At 38.4% G+C, this 19744-nt stretch overlaps 2 protein-coding genes across 2 annotated transcripts; one reads left to right on the top strand and one right to left on the bottom strand.

Moving 5' to 3' along the window:
• The first annotated feature begins 824 nt into the window (after positions 1-824).
• LOC110904463 (ABC transporter B family member 1) lies at positions 825-7433 on the top strand. Its single transcript, XM_022150308.2, has 10 exons — positions 825-1366; positions 1458-1512; positions 1588-1763; positions 1867-2067; positions 2447-2706; positions 2792-3108; positions 3187-3410; positions 4372-4745; positions 5220-5934; positions 6005-7433. Exons 1-10 carry the CDS (start codon positions 914-916, stop codon positions 7262-7264), a joined length of 4035 nt encoding a protein of 1344 aa, XP_022006000.1. The 5' UTR covers positions 825-913; the 3' UTR covers positions 7265-7433.
• Positions 7434-9949: 2516 nt separating this feature from the next.
• LOC110904462 (histidine--tRNA ligase, chloroplastic/mitochondrial) lies at positions 9950-19513 on the bottom strand. Its single transcript, XM_022150307.2, has 11 exons — positions 18775-19513; positions 18611-18706; positions 18418-18506; positions 18156-18285; positions 15889-15981; positions 15730-15804; positions 15536-15653; positions 13914-14056; positions 10620-10748; positions 10379-10542; positions 9950-10287 (listed from the first exon to the last, which is right to left on the bottom strand). The coding sequence occupies exons 1-11, from the start codon at positions 19036-19038 to the stop codon at positions 10149-10151; spliced, it is 1440 nt and encodes a 479-aa protein (XP_022005999.1). The 5' UTR covers positions 19039-19513; the 3' UTR covers positions 9950-10148.
• Between the last annotated feature and the right edge of the window lie 231 nt (positions 19514-19744).

The following is a 19744-nucleotide window of genomic DNA, read 5'->3' as shown; positions in this document are numbered from 1 at the left end:
AGACGCGACCAATATCAGACCCACTAAGCCAACCGTTGGAGAGCCGACCGAGGAACCAAAGACGAAAAAGCAAAGAATGAAGGGAAAGAGCAGCGGGAAACTTAGAATGAGCGGTCAGGCCAGGAAGTCCGGCGACCCCTCACGCTAAATCTCCTTAGACTCGAGTTATTAGATTTTTTTTAAATGATAAAGAATAAAGCACAAACTCTTAAACCCTATCCTAATAGGATTCACACTCATAATTATTAGTTGTTGAACCTCTTCTAGGCTAAAGTACTTTTTTTTGAACGGCCAACGAATCCTCCAAATGGGCTACTGGCGAAATTCACCACATCGGGATACACTCGCCTTCCGAACCGGGGAAAACCCTCACCTACGGCCGAAGCCCGTGAACACTCGCCCGAAGGCACGACAGTGCGGTGAGGTAAAACCCGCTCAGTTCAAGGATCGAACTAGCGATCGCCGCCTACTCGCCTAGTCTCCCATCATCACCAGGTGCCGCAGAAACTAAATGCTAGGGGCAGGAATTGAACTTGGGTCACTTGCAACACAAGGTCTCTCCCTTACCACTCCACCACTAGCTCATTGGCTCTAGGCTAAAGTACTATTAGTATTTATTTAAAATGCTTATTAATTTGTTTTTATATTTTAAATAAACTAACAAATGATATTTTGAAATAACAACAATAAATATATGTTTGGTTATATGCAAGTAAACAACCTTCACTCCCTGCAGTCATTGAGACACTAGACAGTGAAAATATGGTTAGGTGATAAAAAAGGCAAGGTTAAAACAGGAAAGAAAAAGAAAAGAATTCTGATCTCCACAAATCTTTAATTCTATTCAGTGAGAGAGAAGTAAAAGGGACAAAGGAGAGAGAAAGTGAGGAGAGAGAAGTGTAAAATAAAAGAAATGCCATCTCAAGAAGAATCTCAAGAGGAGATAAAGAAAGGTGTAGAGCAGTGGAAATGGTCTGAAATGCAAGGCCTTGAACTTGTATCTGAAAACCCAACTCCAAATTCAAATCAAAATCAAAACTTTGACCCACTTAGTGAAGAAGAAGAAGAAGCAGCAGCTCAACAGAAAAGATTGCCAATGGATGGTGAGGGGCAAAATGGTAATAATAACAATAATGATGGAGGTGAGAAAGAGAAGAAGAAAGAGACAAGTGCACCAGCAGTTGGGTTTGGGGAGTTGTTTAGATTTGCAGATGGGTTAGATTATGTACTCATGGGAATTGGAACAATTGGTGCTTTTGTTCATGGATGTTCTTTGCCTATTTTCCTCAGATTCTTTGCTGATCTTGTTAATTCATTTGGGGCCAATGCAAATAACATTGATAAAATGACTCAAGAAGTGTTAAAGGTACCAACTTTATACTCTTTTTTACATAAAGATTTGATTTTTCTGTTAAAGTTTGTTGCTTTTCTTGATGGGTGTTAGTTACTGTTTGTAGTATGCATTTTACTTTCTTGTGGTTGGAGCTGCAATATGGGCATCTTCATGGGCAGGTAAATTTAGGGTTTTATTGTTAAAGATTCTTGAAAAGGAATGAAAATCTGAAGTGTTTTGTTTTTTTATTGCAGAGATATCATGTTGGATGTATACAGGAGAGAGACAGTCAACTAAAATGAGGATCAAATACCTAGAAGCAGCACTGAGTCAAGACATTCAGTTCTTTGACACTGAAGTTAGAACTTCTGATGTTGTGTTTGCTATCAACACTGATGCTGTTATGGTCCAAGATGCCATTAGTGAGAAAGTAAAAAAAGTTTAAAAATCAAGTCTTTTTTGGTTTTTCTTTTTGGAATAAGTTAATTATATTATATGACTGTGTGTTATGGTGTTGTGTGTGTGTATGGCAGTTGGGAAATTTCATACACTACATGGCAACATTTGTTTCTGGATTTGTGGTGGGATTCACAGCAGTTTGGCAGTTGGCACTGGTAACACTAGCTGTGGTGCCTCTTATTGCAGTTATTGGTGGTATACACACCACCACATTAGCTAAACTCTCTTCTAAGAGTCAAGATGCACTTTCTCAAGCTGGAAACATTGCTGAGCAGGTGAACTTCAAATTACCCTGTTTTCATTTTTTCACTTTTTTTTTAATATCTTTTCTTTTTCCCTTTTTTAAACTAGTTTTTTTTTTAAACCATTAGCAAATTTTTCACTGTTGTTCATCATAGGACTATTGCTTAATTTTAAAGTATAACTTTCTAGCTTTTTCATCATCTGGGTGGATAACATAATTATGATGTTATAAGGGAATCAATTAAACAAACATGTATCAGAGTGCAACTGTGGACGAAAAATATCCCTTATCAAATAAAAAAAATAAAGAACATGAATGGAAAACAGTTTTGCCATGATGATATTAATGTTTTATAAAAGAGAAACAGTTTTGCCATTTGGAAATTCTCTTTAACATATCTAAATTCACAGACGATTGTACAAATCCGGACCGTTTTGGCATATGTGGGTGAATCAAGAGCATTACAAGCGTATTCCTCTGCATTAAAGATCTCACAGAAACTTGGATACAAAACTGGATTTTCTAAAGGATTTGGATTAGGAGCAACATATTTTACCGTCTTCTGTTGCTATGCACTTCTTCTATGGTACGGAGGCTATCTCGTTCGTAACAATCACACCAACGGCGGACTCGCCATTGCCACCATGTTCTCCGTCATGATAGGTGGACTGTAAGTTCTCCAGTTTCACAGTTATTCAACTTTATTTTCAATCGTATTACGTCTATATATATAATCATCATATATATATCGACAGTGCTTTAGGCCAATCCGCTCCGAGTATGTCTGCATTTGCGAAAGCTCGGGTGGCCGCAGCGAAAATCTTTCAAATAATCGATCACAAACCGAGCGTTGACAAAAATGGTGAAACGGGCATTGAACTAGACTCGGTTTCGGGACTCGTGGAGCTAAAAGATGTTAACTTTTCATACCCTTCAAGACCAGATGTCAAAATTCTTAATAATTTTAGTTTAAGTGTTCCTGCTGGTAAGACCATTGCCTTGGTTGGAAGCAGTGGCTCTGGAAAAAGCACAGTGGTTTCCCTCATTGAAAGGTTTTATGATCCCACTTCAGGTAACTGACAATGACTCGTCATTAGTCGAATTTTCTTTTGTCCAGAAAATTAATAGTCTTGTATTGACTTTTTTACAGGACAAGTAATGCTTGATGGACATGACATTAAGGGACTAAAATTGAAATGGTTAAGACAACAAATTGGGTTGGTTAGCCAGGAACCGGCTCTTTTTGCTACAACCATTCAAGAAAACATACTTTTGGGTCGACCCGATGCATCGACGGTCGAGATCGAGGAAGCGGCCCGTGTTTCCAATGCTCACTCATTCATTATTAAACTACCCGATGCGTATGATACTCAGGTTAGTCCGTTTTTGAACCGTTTTGAACCGAAGGGTATTTTGGTCAATTTAACATGGGACCACTTGTTTGCTTCTTGTTCATTTAATTGTGTTAGTGAGGGGCCAACTTGGGTTGAGTATGTTGGGGGTAAAATATAGTCACTTTGCCTAGAAAGATGAAAAACATGATAAAGTGTGTTGCTTTTTGGTTGCAACATTATTACTTTGTACAAATTCGGTGAATGGGACATTTGGTCAACCAAAAAAGTCAATATGTGGGGGAGGTGAAATTTTCTTTAATTAAGCAAATTCATTAATGGATATGTTGATACAACATGGTTATTAAGTCAACAGTGCATGTGCCAACCCATAATCCTAAGCATGAGAGAGTGGTTGACCTAAAAGTCAAACCCTAAGATGAACTATAAAGTAAAGTAAACAATAATTAAGAACAAAGTCAGAGATTTAGTTTGACCAGGAACATGTTAATCCAAGATTAAAGATTACATAAACAATTAAATAAGAATGTATTTTAGTTCTTGAAATTGTTTTAAGGAAAAATTACAAGTTTTGTCCTTTGTCTTTATACCACTTTTCAGGCGGTGTCCTTTTTAACGAATGTTGACAAGCGGTGTCCTTTACTAGGTATTTTGTTGCAAGTTTAGTCCTTTACACCTAACCCAGTTAAAAAACCCTGTTAATTGTTGGGTGTAAAGGACTAAACTTGCAACAAAATACCAAGGTAAAGGACTAAACTTGCAACAAAATACCTAGTAAAGGACACCGCCTGTCAACAGGGTTTTTTAACTGGGTTGGCTGTAAAGGACTAAACTTGCAACAAAATACCTAGTAAAGGAACGCCTGTCAACATTCGTTAAAAAGGACACCGCCTGAAAAGTGGTATAAAGATAAAGGACAAAACTTGTAATTTTTCCTTGTTTTAAAGATTTGATTTTTATAACAAAATAATTATTTTTGGCAGGTTGGGGAGAGGGGGTTACAATTATCAGGAGGTCAAAAGCAGAGAATCGCGATAGCACGCGCGATGTTAAAGAATCCCGCAATCTTGCTTCTTGACGAAGCAACGAGTGCTTTGGATTCCGAATCTGAAAAGTTGGTTCAAGAGGCGTTGGATCGGTTCATGATCGGGAGGACAACTCTTGTGATTGCCCACCGTCTCTCCACCATAAGGAAGGCGGATCTTGTGGCGGTTTTACAGCAGGGTGGTGTGTTGGAAATGGGAACTCATGATGAGCTTTTTGCAAAGGGTGAAAATGGTGTTTATGCTAAGCTTATAAAGATGCAAGAAATTGCACATGAAACTGCTATGAGTAATGCAAGAAAGAGTAGTGCAAGGTAGTTATTGTTCTCATATGAATTGCTCACTACTGTTGACTTTTAAAAAAGTCAATGGGGCTAATTTTTTGAATTAAAAATTGATACTGACTATATTGAATTATAAGAACTTTAATGAGATATTGAATGTAATAATACATAGGACATGCTAGATCCTAAGCTAGTGGCAAGATTCTTATCAATTTAATGATTTAAAATCTCATTGCAAATTAGTTGGTTTGACCTTAAAAGTCAAACTTTAGCTCTTGCAACTAGGATTTGTTTATACTTTGACTTTTGAGGGCTAATGGATGAGGATTCAACTTGATTATAATATGATTAATTTAGAATAAAGATATACCTTGAAAAGTTTCGGTTTCAATTTGGCTAATGCTGGTTTGACTTGAAAAGTCAAAACTGTTACACTTGTCATATAGATTTGCTCACTTATGGTAAATTCTTTTTTCTTTGTTTTTTTTTTTTTTTGTCTTTTAGGCCTTCTAGTGCAAGGAACTCAGTGAGTTCACCTATAATCACCCGAAACTCGTCTTACGGTAGATCACCATACTCCCGACGGTTATCGGATTTCTCGACATCAGACTTCAGCCTATCAGTTGAAGGTAACTACCCTAGTTACCGCCACGAGAAGCTTCCGTTTAAGGTGCAAGCAAGTTCTTTTTGGCGGCTGGCAAAAATGAACTCACCTGAATGGACCTACGCGTTGATCGGTTCAGTGGGGTCCGTGATTTGCGGGTCCCTGAGTGCATTCTTTGCTTATGTCTTAAGTGCTGTCCTGAGTGTATACTACAACCCAGACGACGCCTATATGATTCGAGAAATCGGGAAATACTGTTATCTTTTAATCGGGGTGTCATCCGCCGCACTCATTTTCAACACTTTGCAGCATTATTTCTGGGATGTTGTTGGAGAAAACTTGACGAAACGCGTTCGGGAGAAAATGTTGGCTGCGGTTTTGAAGAATGAAATGGCGTGGTTCGATCAGGAGGAGAATGAGAGCTCGAGAATCGCTGCTCGGTTGTCTCTTGATGCTAATAATGTCCGGTCAGCAATTGGCGATCGGATTTCGGTTATTATGCAGAACTCCGCCCTTATGTTGGTGGCATGCACCGCCGGTTTCGTTCTTCAGTGGCGGCTAGCACTTGTTCTCGTTGCGGTTTTCCCGCTCGTGGTTGCAGCTACTGTTTTGCAGGTCTGTGTGTTATATTCACAGAAAATGAGTTTTCATTGGTTACCGTATTTTAATTTGTTGTTTTTGACAGAAAATGTTCATGCAAGGATTTTCGGGTGACTTGGAAGGGGCCCACGCGAAAGCAACACAGTTAGCCGGGGAGGCCGTGGCTAATATGAGAACAGTCGCCGCGTTCAATTCAGAGGATAAAATAGTCAACCTTTTTACAATAAGTCTCGAGAAACCGCTTCGGAAATGCTTCTGGAAGGGGCAGATAGCCGGAAGTGGGTTTGGGATAGCACAGTTTTTGCTCTATGCTTCATACGCGCTCGGCCTTTGGTACGCATCATGGCTCGTTAAGCACGGGATCTCCGACTTCTCAAAGACGATACGCGTGTTCATGGTTCTCATGGTCTCCGCGAACGGTGCAGCCGAGACCTTGACCCTTGCTCCAGATTTTATCAAAGGTGGTCGAGCCATGAAGTCGGTTTTCGACCTTCTTGACCGGAAAACAGAGATTGAGCCCGACGAGATAGACTCCATCCCCGTCCCAGACCGTCTCCGTGGTGAAGTCGAACTCAAACATGTTGACTTTTCTTACCCAACTCGCCCGGACGTCCCCGTGTTCCGTGACCTCTGCCTACGGGCTCGTGCCGGGAAAACCCTCGCCCTCGTGGGCCCGAGCGGGTGCGGGAAGAGTTCGGTCGTGGCATTGATACAAAGATTTTACGAACCGTCATCCGGACGTGTGATGATAGACGGAAAAGATATACGGAAATACAACTTAAAGTCGTTAAGGCGCCACATCGCCACCGTCCCTCAAGAACCGTGCCTATTCGCCACCACGATATACGACAACATCGCGTATGGTCACGAGTCAGCAACCGAGGCTGACATCATCGAAGCCGCCACCCTCGCTAACGCTCACAAATTCATCTCCGCGTTACCCGACGGCTACAAAACATTTGTCGGGGAAAGAGGCGTACAACTTTCGGGTGGTCAAAAACAAAGAGTTGCCATCGCAAGGGCGTTTTTAAGAAAAGCTGAAATAATGTTGCTAGACGAGGCTACAAGTGCACTAGATGCAGAGTCGGAGAAATGCATACAAGAGGCTATTGAACGTGTATGCTCGGGGAAAACGACCATTGTTGTAGCACATAGGTTATCGACTATAAGGAATGCTCATGTGATTGCGGTGATTGATGACGGGAAGGTGGCGGAACAAGGGTCCCACTCGCACCTGTTGAAGAATTACCCAGACGGGTGTTACGCGAAAATGATACAGTTGCAAAGATTCTCACACGGAGAGGCTGTGAATATGGCTTCAGCTTCCAGTTCTAAACATGGTTAGTCAGTCAGTCAGTCTGTCACATTTTTATCATACGAAAACTGGATTTTGGGTTTATATAATTTGGTATAGTAATATATTAAGTGTATTATTTTGATAAGTTTATCATGGTATATGTTTGGCTGAAAAAGGGTGAGATATATATTATAGCTTATAATTGTCATGTTGTGTATACCAGTTTTTAAATATAAACACTTTAACAATTTATTTACAATCATCTTTATATTTTTAGTTGAATCAAAATCAGTCGTTTATTAAACAAATTAACCTTAAAACAACTTATTTAATAAATTGGTTAACCTAAACATTACATGTTCAATGAATGGGTTGATGTGTTTTAACCCGTGTGAGGTTTATATGATGTCTAATGATAAATACATATGTGCGTATAGCCCGAAAAATGCACATGTGTATATTGAGGAAAACATGTTCGAATTTTGTAAAGATGAGAGGAGAGATGAGTAAATAATTTTTTTTTAACGGCAAACGAATACTACACAAGCCCGACCGCCCTGCAAACACAGATGGCGCTGGTGACTCGCTCCGCCCACCATTTCAGCGGAAACCTACCACCCTAAGGTTCACTATGGTAAAACCCCCGGTCCATCTAAAACAAATTGCACCAAGTGGAACTCGAACCCACGACCTCCACATTAGAAGGTCATGGGTGCCTCCTCCAAAGCCTGGTCTAGGAGTCATTGGTGATGAGTAGATAAATTAATCTGAGAGACTATTTAATAGATTACCATTAATATTATTTTTTATTTATAGTTCATGGCACTACAAAATGAGTGTTGGGGTGAAGGGGGGTGTCCCTTTCATGTACTTTAACCCCTCTTCAGTCATGCACTGTCACATCATTTTTACCCTAAACTACCCTCAAACCACCAAGACACTAACATACCTTCTTTCAACTATCTTAAAACTTTTTATTTTTACATTAAATAATAGTCTACCAAACCTCAAGGTGAGATTCAAATTCTTTGAACTCGTATGTCCGTTTATACTCACCAAGGGCAACGCGAATGGTGTTCTCCTCGTGTTGATTTTGTTGATTGTTCATCGCCTCTTTGAGCAATTTGTCAAACTTGGCACCATTATGTTGGATAATATGCCACCTATTCATGAGCTCGTATACTTTGCTGGTTTTGTTACCCATTTCTTCATGAACTACGTCAGGATTTGAAGCCACATCTCACAAGACCCCCGAACCTTGTTCACGGAGAAAGTAACCCAAACACTCGCCAATGTGATTTCTTCGTTTTCGGTTCATTCAGCCATTTGATTGATAGGTGAAGGTTTAACATTTGTGTAAAAATTGTGAAAGAAAGGAGTATGTGAAGTGTGGTGTAGTGTTTGTGAAAGAAATGAGTTATATATAAGGTGTTTGATTGTAAAATAATCTTTTTAAGGCTCCAAATGGTCATAAGACCGTTCAACCCACGCTTTAAAAGGTCATAAGACCACAACTCAGCGGCTTCTACTACCCTCTAAACCTACCTGTCAAGCCTACCCGTAAAGGTGGCGACAGTGAACACGGGAAGAGAACCTACCATCGAGCCATACCCGTGAGGCGCCCCTCCTACCCTTACATAAGACTTTTCATGTTTTTATAAAAAAAAAAAAAAAGAGGTATAATTGATCCAATATAATCTATGCCCTATCAGTTTTTTTGAATGACAACGCTTACATAATCCTTAAATTACACCAAATAAATCCTAATTTACTCCTTCCATGGGATTGCACCCAAGATCTCTCACTAAGAAGCAAGAGTCTCTACCAAGTGAGCTAGCCCTACATTGGCTGCCCTATCACTTAAATAGTTCTTTTCCTCATGTTTTTTTTTTCTTTCTAAAAACAAATATTTATGCTACTTAAATTTATCACCTTGAACAAACATAAATTGCATAACAAAGGACATACCATATTTTAAAAGTACCAAATAAGTTCTATAGATGTTAGATGCCTAGATATTTTTTTTCCTCACAAGTAAAGCTATAAGAAAACCATTAGGTTTATTTTTCTTCCTCTCAGTTTGTGGATCACCAAAGGGCCCATAATGATATTTGGGAAGGGGTCTTCAAACAAATTCAAAAATTTGTACCGTATTAAGTGGTCCTTCTGGGTGCCTTCCTCCCTACAGAAGTACTGACTCTGCCCATGGTACTCATTAGCATACAAGATGCATACTTTAGATGCTACGGTACTCATTATTAGTTTTAGGTTTAGATTTATATCTCATCAATGATTATCAATTAAGTTTATTATCTCATCCAATTATTACGTTATGATTCCATGATTATTGTTAGGTTTATGTTTACCTATCATTGACCAATGATAATTAGTTAGGCTTATCGTTAATGTCATCCGATAATTTCGTTGTTATTGACCAGTTCATCTGTTATCAATAATTTTTTTGGACAACCATGTTCAACATCAGGATTATTCTTTTCAGATTTGTTGGAAGTTTGGAACACCACAAATTTGACCTGTAAATATTAAGCAATGCAATAGTCGAACCTTTCGGCTTGAGCAAATCTTTACCATTATCAAGTATGCATACCTAATTGGTTTTGCTTCAGCTTTGAGCAATGGCTAGTATCATGTCTGGATCTCTCCACACTGATCAACAGGCGAACAGTGTTTGGGTATAATAGCTGTTTTGAAACAAGATTTATCCATTAAGCGTAAGACGTGTAATCTACTTTCTGTTTATATATATTGAACTCATCATCAAATCTTTATCGGTTACAATTGAGTCCAAAACAGAGGATGAAAGAATGAATCGTAACATTAAAACGTGAGAACGGGGAGTATCATCAAGATGAAAATGATACACTAAAAAACAATGTGTAATGACCAAAAAAATTTCTACATGACTGACTGACTATTGTAGGTCATCAAGATTAATCTGATTTTGTTCCCCAGTTGAAAGGATCTTAACACTAACCATGCCTCTTTCCCATTCAGACTTTCCTACAAGTATCAATCTTCGTGCATTTATTCGTGCTGCACGCTTGAACACCCTATTTATTACACAGAAAGCTCAAATTATATACATATAGATAGATACCCGCCAAACCAAACCAAACCAAATTTACAATTAATGCCACTTACCATTTAAGTGGTTTATTTTCCAAAACCAAATCAACACACTGACCCTTTTCTCTAAGAAGAGTGGCAACAGTTGCAGCTGCACCTTGAAGATCGGGATCCAGCGAACAAACAATGTTCTCCACTTCAAGTGGAACTTCTGGTATAAGTTGTCGCTCCTTTAGCAGCTATTTACATTTAAAAGAATTATAGATTATATGAAGTCTTGGATAGGATTATAAAAATAAAAATATGTTTAACTGACTTCAATAATGACAGCATCACCAAATCCAAAACCACATGCAGGAATGTCATCACCACCAAAAGTAGAAAGCAAACGATCATAACGTCCACCACCACAAATGGCTCGCAGCTTACCTTCTCTATCAAATCCCTAAAAAATAACAACATTGCCATTTTGTAACATAAGAAGTAAATTTTGAAACATAAGAAAATAAGTGAGCAATTTTATCTACTGGGACGCTTGTTACATTTTTAGGCCATCTAAACTAGGGTCTTCCCGCCTAAACAACAATCCCATTTTTTCATACGCGCATCTCTTAACCGCATCTTTTCCCTTTCATTGCCTTTACAGTTCGAAGAACCCTAGATCAGCGATTGGAAGCAACAGGTAGCTTTTCTTATAGATCTTTAATGTTCTCAGTTGCAAACCCTAAATTTCGTACCGCCACGTAAACGCACTTCTATCTCTGCCGCCGATGAGCTATTTCAACGATCAATCAATGCACCAATTCACATCCCCCAAATCCTAGCACGCATTATTGTCGCTGTCCCTATTGCTTTTGCATTAGGTTGTTTACTTTAATAGACGATGAACCGAATGGAAAGTATCGATTGATTATTGAATTGAGTAAATTTTCTTCTCTCTACTTTCTTTATATCTCTAAAATCGATCGTAACATTGGTATCAGAGGGGTGATGCTCCTTCTCCGGCGACAACAATTCCAGGTAACAATGGCGAACACAAGAAATCAAGAATTAGAGAAAATGGTGGAGAATCATGATAAAAAGTTGCAACAACTCTGTTGAACAGTTGAAGAGATTCGTTCTTCGAATACTTTCATTCACACAACTCTGAAAGATCTGGATCGAAGTTTTGGCATCATCAACAGTCAAAATGGGACATTCCACAATACGCACGACATAGCAACTTCTTTTTTTCTGGTTATAGGAATGGGAATCGATTACCAGAAATGATTTACAACAATAATTAAAGATAAGAGACTGAAATTCAACCAATAGCAATGACAAAAGTGAAAGCGAAGATGGAGCATCTGCTAAAACTTTGAAAAATCCAAGTTCGTCTAATCAAAGTGACAGCATTACATGACTACATTCTCTTCCCGAAACAATGTTAGTTCTATTGGTGATAATGAAGGGGGTTTCTTATCACTCGATTTTTCTAAACTCACAAAAGCGGAGTGTGCCCCCAAGGTGTTTGATGAAATGCCTGAAGGTGTTTGAAAGAGTCTTTCAATGATAAATCCTTTGAAATCTGAAAGCTGTGCTGAAGGTTAGGGTGATTTGAAATGCGTTGATGGTGCTGAAGCTATCAAGATTAATGGAAGCGAAATCAAAAGAATGATGACTTCAATTCCATTTACTAACAAATCAGGATGGTGTTTACTGATTTGAGTTTGCTATTATCCTTCAACGCTCGCAAAGTTTGAAATACAGTGAGGAAACATGCCTGGGCCAAATAACAATTACGAACAAATAAGGTGATATGGAAAAACTTTCCAGCTTCAGGGCATGTCAAGTACCTGCTGTGTGTTCAAGCTTATCAGAATTTTGGTGATTCTTTTGTCTCATTGGATAATAATTTTGTGGTTAAAATTGCTTCTTCTCTAGACTTTAACTCCCGAGTTGGAGCTCATCCAAGCTTCAGCTAGAGGAATGGGTACATTGCTAAAGACTTACGAAGATAAAAGATTCAAGTCCACTGATTTCCCTGGTCTTGGAGCTGGACCTGAGTTAGTTAAGACACTCAAGCACAGACAGATAGGGCTGTCCAAAAAGCTTGTGTCTCGGAGCTCGCTTGAATCTACCTCGGAAAAAGCTCGCTCAATATGGCTCGGTTTGAAACTGAGCCAAGCTGGCTCGACTCGGTTAGAAAGCGAGCCTAGCTCGGCTTGGTTGTAACGAGCCAGATTGGCTCGGTTTGGCTCGCTCGTTAGCTTGGATTATTTTTACTTTTAATATATTTTATATTTTAATATACAAATAATATATTACAGAAAACTGGACATAATTTGGGGTTTTGATTAGGATGCTAATGAACTTATATTGTATTTCAGTGAAACTTAAAACTTATTTTGTATCTGTTTAAAGTTTAAACTTAAACTTGATTTTGGCTTCTAATGTAGTAGATTGAACTTATTATCGATATGTTCTTTTGAATTACTGAATGATATTTTAGACTGTTGAAATTTGAAAGCTATGTATTAAAATTTCTTTTTAAATTCGAGCCTAACCAAGCCGAGCCAGCTCGGTTAAAAACCAAGCCGAATTCGAGCTATGATTTTCAGCTCAGTTTCAAATCCGAGCCGAGCTAGCTCGGTTTATAATCGAGTCAAGCCCGAGCTTGCCCTGGCTTGGCTCGTTTAGGCTCATGAACAGCCCTAGTAGAAGCACTCACAAGAAATCTGCTCAGGGACAATTTTAGGAAAAATGCTTGTAAATTCATTTGCTAATAATGTACTTGCAAAGAGGCTTATAAACCTGCAAGTGGATCCATTAAGACCAAACTGGCATTAGAATGGAACCAGACCGAATGGAAAGTATCGATTGAATTGAGTAAGCCTTCTTCTCTCTAGCTTGATTTAAAAAAGCTTGAGGCGCCCCGAATCATTTGGTTCCAAAAGCCGAGGCGCGAGGCGAGTGCTTCACGTATGCGAGGCGCTCAAGTTAAAAAATATATATATAAAAAATATTTATACACGTCAATACGACATTATCTACTTGTTTATCAATCATAAACACAAAAACATAATTATCACACACACTTAAACACATAAAAAGCATAATCAAAACATACATTGAAGTCGAAAGAAGTCGAAACACACTTAAAACTTTTAAAAAAACATTAATAAAAGTTTAAACTAATTAAAACATAAAACAAAAGAAAAAAAAGAGCGGTTTTGAAAGAATTGACGGACTGAAGAACGCTTGAGGGATTAGAAAACATCAATGGACTGAAGAACAATCGAAGTAAGAGAAGAAAAACATATATATTGAAGGCTGAACAGTCTTGAAAGAATCGATGCTTGAAGGAACAGAGCGATGGAGACGATAAATGCTTGAACGGTCTTTTTTTAAGGTTTAAAGTCCATGGAATGATGGATAAAGATGAACAAAGAGCAACGTTCTTTTTTAGGGTTTAGAGAAATCTGTTGGGCCAAATATTGATGATTGCAATCAAATTATAGTTATCTTATTTTTCTATTTAATATTTATTTTATTTAGTTCTAGTATTTTTCTATTTAATATTTATTTTATTTCACCCAGTTAGAAGTATATAAAAACATAGAAATCTGACCTCAAATACAATGCCAGTGTAATAAGCTAGGCCTCGAACAACAGAAGCATCAAACTGAATCCATTCTGAATAACCAAACTTTTCAGCAAGTGAAAATAGTTGCTTCAGTTCTCTGACTGCTTCCCCTGCGTCTCCAAGTTTCTCTGTTTTCGCACACGATAATATCATAACTTCAATAACAATTACAACTTGTTAAGAAACGATGAATACACTTCAAAACATATCCTATGAGCTTACAATTTAGGGTGGCAATTCCTGACACAACATGATCCTTACACAAAAAGAAATGTGTAAAGGTAGGGTCTAAACGGATTTGGGTTGTAAAATGGATTGACCCGCCTACACCATTTAACAAATGGGTTGTCGATAGACTATGTAGGTTACAGTGGTTAAGGGTGTCCAGTTTAGGGGTGGCAACCAATCCGTTTAAAATCAGAATTATGCAGGTCGCTTGCAGGTTACAGTGGTTAAGGGTGTCCAGTTTAGGGTTGAGTTTTTTACACAACAAACTAAACGGGTGGTGTTCAAGTTCAGTGCTACACTGATACCAACCCAGACCCACCAAAAGCGAAATTTTCGGTTATTAGTTATTATTAACCATCGGTTTTCGGATTTTAACACACAGGTCGGTTTTATGTTCGGTTAACCGACAACTTTTTAAAAAATTTGAACTAAAAAAATTTGACTTGACAAAAGCTTTAACCATTTCATTTGAGATCACTTGTCCATCACAACACATATAGATCCAACTGTTTTCATCTAACTTTACCTCTTCATGAACTGCATTTTAACCTTTTTTCCTTGTGTTTGTAGTTGGCCTGTTGGTTTTATAAAACAGATTGTATGGGTTCAATCAAGATTAAATACTGGTCAAACGGGTTATCAAATAAACCACCAGAAACATATGGACAACATAAATATCTTAACTCTTAAATTCAAGCGATTCATAATTAATAAGTTAAACAGTTGTGCTATATGTATAAGGGATTTTTACATATATCCCCTTGCTAAGAGGCCTTATTATATATTTACCCAATCATTTGAATTAATTACGTATTCCCCCTTCTCACAAGAAAATTACCCAAGTACCCTTTTGTATTTTCTATCAAACAACGTTTTTATAATTCGCAAACCCTCTGCACATCAAACGATGTTCTCCTGATTCTTCTTCCCCTTCGCAAACCCTACGCCTTGTTCGACACACAACGCTGCAAACATCAAACGGGTAAAACCCATTCATCCAACTCTCGTTTCTTTTGGCGATTCTGTAATTGATTTTAAGGGTAAAATAGTAATTTAATAAGAATAACTAAAATGAAATGGATAAATATGTAATACATATGGTTTGAGAAGGGGAAATCTGTCATTGATTTTAAGGGTTGGGTATGTATGTAATAAATGATCTTAGCAAGGGGATATATGTAATTAACCCTATGTATAATTGGTTCGGTTTGGTTAATTCAGCTATGTGGCTATGCCACACACCAAAACCATAACTTTCAGTTAATCAGTTATGACTTGACTGAATCATCGGTTAAAAGTTCGATTCGGTTAAGTCGGTTACGATTTGGTTGATTCGGTTATTTGCTCACCCCTACTTGCCAACTAGCAACAAAAAGTACCTTCCAACTCCGTTAAAGACTTCATGGAAAGAACTTGCAGTAGATCCTCAATAGCTTCATTTGATAAATCAACCAACTTCAGCTCTTTCTTGATCTCCTCCATGGGTATTTTTCCCATCTTTTTCCAATTAAAATAGATCGTTTAAAAACAAAAACATACAAAAGTGGATCCAGTTTTGCATTTAAGTGCTGACCTTATCTATGATGATGCAAGCTTTGGCAAACGAAGCTTCTGGTACAGAATACAAACTTAGCACTTCCTGTAGAACCTGTGGTGAAAGAAATGAAACAGGTTCAATAAAAAGGTAAAAAGATAACAGTTAAAGTGATGCCAAATGAAGACAATTTGACACCTTTCTGCTAGATATCTTGAAGCCAACATCTTTAGCAGTTATCCCAATTCGCTTGAAAAATGTAACAATAGATGAGATTAGCTCAGCTTCTCCCTATCAAAAAACAACGAACAGTTGAGCATTTTAATATGAAGGGCAAATGGCATATTAGAGCATCTAATCATACGATTAAAAGAGAAAAAGGGATAAATGCCAATATAATATCCTACTGCAAAGGCTTCACGTTAGGACCTTCTAGGTCCCTCCGTGATAATCTTTTATATGGAGAAACGAAAATCATAACCACCTCAGTAGTTTACAAATATAACTCATCCGTGACTCTTTTAATGTAAATTGCGTTTTTTTTTTTCTTAGAAGTTAAGCATGTATCTACTATGATAACCTCAATTTTACAGAACAGAACTAGGCATGGCAAACAGGTAAAAATTAATTACTATGTTGAGCCTAATTTCCATTTAAAGTCAACTGCTTTCATCCAGTTCGATAAGCTGAATTTTACACACCAGAACTAGGCATGGCAAACAGGTAGGGTCGGGCAGGTTTGGGTTGCGGGTCAGATCAAAACGGGTTGATTTAATAAAGGGTTATTTTGGTTTGGGTCGGGACGGATTCGGGTCAGAACGGGTTGGTTTAAAAAAATGGTTATCCTAAAATTACCATACAACTTCTAAGTTTTGACTTTCTGGTTTTCGGCACCGGTTACGAGCGATCATGCCTCGGTTTCACATGTTTAAATGTCGGTTACGCATGTGGAGCCGGTTACATGTACCAGGATTGAGAAACGCCCGTTTGGCACCACGTCAATAGACAATTGGCCCCAGCATGCACGTAACTAGTCGCTCGACGCATAACTGGCGTTGGTTATGCGCGTTTAGGCGTCAATTACGCGTTCGGTGTCTGTTACACATTTTTACTCCGGTTATGCATACTGCAGCTTAGACACGCACGTAACCCAGCCCTGGTAAGCGCTTAACGCAGCGCACGACACGCGTGTTTAATGTCAGTTACACGCATTGTTGTTCTTCACGATTAGATGTCGGTTATGCAGGCATCGGTTACGCATATTTATATGCCGCTTACGCGTACCGTGGCCAAAAAATACCCGTCCTACGCCACGTAACGTACGTAACCCAGCTTTGATACACGCTTAATTCAGCGTTCGACGCGTAATCGGCTCTGCATGAGTTATCTTCTATCTCAACTTATTAATTGATGTGCGCAGAAAGAAATACACTGTTTTCTCCGGTTTGAAAGATGGCAGCATGGTCCAAACCATGCAGACCTGTTTGAAAAATAACACCAACCTATTCTGACCCATTTCATTAAAAAGGGTTGTCTCAATTAACCCACCCTGACCCGTTCAATAAGAAACAGCTACCCATATCAATAATCAATCCAAAACATTTGAAAAGCCACCCATATCAACCCAATTTTGGGATGGCATATCAAGTTTGCCAGGCCTGAGAATTGGTCTAGAACCAGCCTAAACATGTCTAAAACCCCAAAAAATGGTTTGTTTATGGCTTTATGCTATGCACCTTGAGTGCGCCTTTGAGAACTATGCTAACAACTTCTGTCTCATTTTTTTTTCTGTTTCTTCTAGTGGAAAGTAGACCGCCATCTTGTACATCTATCATTACAGTGTAATATATCCTCTATAGGTTACCAAACAGGGTATTAATCATAGTTGTTAATAGCGAATAGCGGATGATAGCGACGAGCATATGCTACGTAGCGATAGCGATGAAATAGTGGGCGCTATTTCATGTTTAGCAATACACTAGAAGAAATTTTAGAAATATTTTATATGTATATTTCACCAAAAAATATTTAAAAAACTTAAAAAATTACAAAAATCTCGCTATTTGTCACTACCAGCTATATAGCGACACATGAGCGCTACGCTACGCTATTCGCTATAGCGGGCACTATGCTCGCTATTAACAACTAGGTATTAATTGTGTAAGACAATCAAAAAGATTATTAAAGACAGCAGCAGACATTACTGAAGCAACCAAGTGTTAGTAACCATCACATTCATATAACTTGTTTTCAGAAATTTAGCAAGTTACTATGACATTTTTGGACTGATAACATCGATCCATTTAAAACGTCAAGAAAACAAAAACCATACCCCCCCCCCACCCTCCATTTTTCCCAAAATAAGTCGATGGTTCACGGAAACATCAAAAGCAAACAAGGCAAGAAACAAGGTATATGGAACAATAACAAACACGAACAGAAAAGGTGAAGTAGCAACAACATACAGTTACATCAGGAACACCAATTATATCCATGTTCCACTGGTAATGTTCACGCCGCCGTCCCCTCGTCATTCTCTCGTAACGCCAGCACTGTCCAATAGCAAACCACTTTATCGGAAGGGGCACAGATTTTCTAGACACATAAAAAACAAACACTAACATCAAATTCTAGCCTCTGTACCCGGACACACCAAAATCACAAAATATCAAATAAATAACTACAGAGCACATCCCGAATGAACCACGTAAATGGAGAGTACCCCACCCTTTCTGTATGACAAGTCTAGCTAGAGAAGGAGTAAGTTCAGGCCTCAACGCCACTCGACGATTTCCCTTATCCTCGAAACAGTAAAGCTGTAATAAAAAAATTAAAAAAAAAAGGTGTTAACACTCATGAACACACATCTTTTTTAGTTAGAATTATAATACATTGGTGACATAAATATTAGTAAAGGAACCTGGTCTCTGATTTCCTCTCCTGCTTTTCGAATATAAAGGGACTCTGTTTCGAGAACAGGGTAATCAACCTCTTCAAATCCAAACAGTTCTGAAACCTAATAATACATGTAATTCAGAATAAAAAGAATTATAGAGAAAGTAAGTAGAATTGAAGAATAAAAACCTCTCTGAAGTTGTGGAAGAGCCAATTGCGGAGGCGCATATCTTCAGGGGGGAAATCACGGGTGCCTTTGGGAGGATTGACGTCTATCTTTTGGGCGAAATCTGAGGGGGGAGAAGAGAGTGAAATAGATCGTCCGGTGGCATTGGGATGGTGAGGAGTGGTTGAAGAGAAGTGGTGAGTGAAGAGGGAGAGAGGACGGAGAGTGGTGGCGAAGAGGGTGAGGCGGGGGTGGAGGATAAGGAGAGATGAGGAGGCTGCAGCCATTGTGCAGCAGCTGCAGGAGGAGAATGGACCATTTGAGGTTTTTATTTCATGATTTTGACTTTTTTTTTAGTCAAAGGCAATTGCGGTTAGGGAGTTGCGGGTCCGGGTCCGAGTGACATGAGGCAGCGGGTTGGGCTTCCGATGTTGAAGCATGTGTGTGTGTGTGGTGGTTTCTTCATCCCAACGGCCGATAGAAATACAAGTGCATTAAATAAAAGGTTTAAGGGTAAATTACTTTTCTGAGTCTATATGTTTTATTGGTTTTAACTAGTTGAGTCTAAAAGCAAAAAGTTTAACGACCTGAGTCCCTATAAGCATTTTCTTTAACCATTTGAGTCCAAATTTCTAACCCAGATAGAATTTTGTTGTTGAGTTTTATTAAATGACCAAATTACCCCTGTAAAACACATAAAACACAAAGACTCAAAAAAAATATATATACATAATAATACTTATTATTATTATTATTATTATTATTATTATTATTATTATTATTTAAAAATCATATCATCATCTTCACCAAACCCATATTCAACCATATTCAACTTAAAAGAAGATGTTATACTCACACATATAATAAAACTCCTCCGGCTGCGAAATCCATACCTGTAAACATCCTACCACCTCCCTCCACCACCACACCACTACCACTACCACTTTCATTGTAATCTCCAAAATCATCAAATTCTCACCAAAACTCACCACC

This window comes from Helianthus annuus, chromosome 14 (assembly GCF_002127325.2).
Source record: "Helianthus annuus cultivar XRQ/B chromosome 14, HanXRQr2.0-SUNRISE, whole genome shotgun sequence".
In the NCBI taxonomy this organism is placed as follows: Eukaryota; Viridiplantae; Streptophyta; class Magnoliopsida; order Asterales; family Asteraceae; genus Helianthus; species Helianthus annuus.
The sequence above is the reverse complement of the archived record's forward strand: the minus strand, read 5'-3'. Positions and strand labels throughout refer to the sequence as shown.

Bases quoted from the DNA above. Each gene is read 5' to 3' on its own strand.
- LOC110904463 (XM_022150308.2), top strand. From the start codon at position 914: ATGCCATCTCAAGAAGAATCTCAAGAGGAGATAAAGAAAGGTGTAGAG. The intron at 2,068-2,446 runs GTGAACTTCAAA...CTAAATTCACAG, and splicing joins CTGGAAACATTGCTGAGCAG to ACGATTGTACAAATCCGGAC. The intron at 5,935-6,004 runs GTCTGTGTGTTA...TGTTTTTGACAG, and splicing joins TTGCAGCTACTGTTTTGCAG to AAAATGTTCATGCAAGGATT.
- LOC110904462 (XM_022150307.2), bottom strand. From the start codon at position 19,038: ATGGCTGCAGCCTCCTCATCTCTCCTTATCCTCCACCCCCGCCTCACC. The intron at 15,805-15,888 runs GTGTCAAATTGT...CTTTCACCACAG, and splicing joins TCAAGATATCTAGCAGAAAG to GTTCTACAGGAAGTGCTAAG. The intron at 10,749-13,913 runs GTCAGATTTCTA...GTTATTTTTTAG, and splicing joins ACACTGGCATTGTATTTGAG to GGATTTGATAGAGAAGGTAA.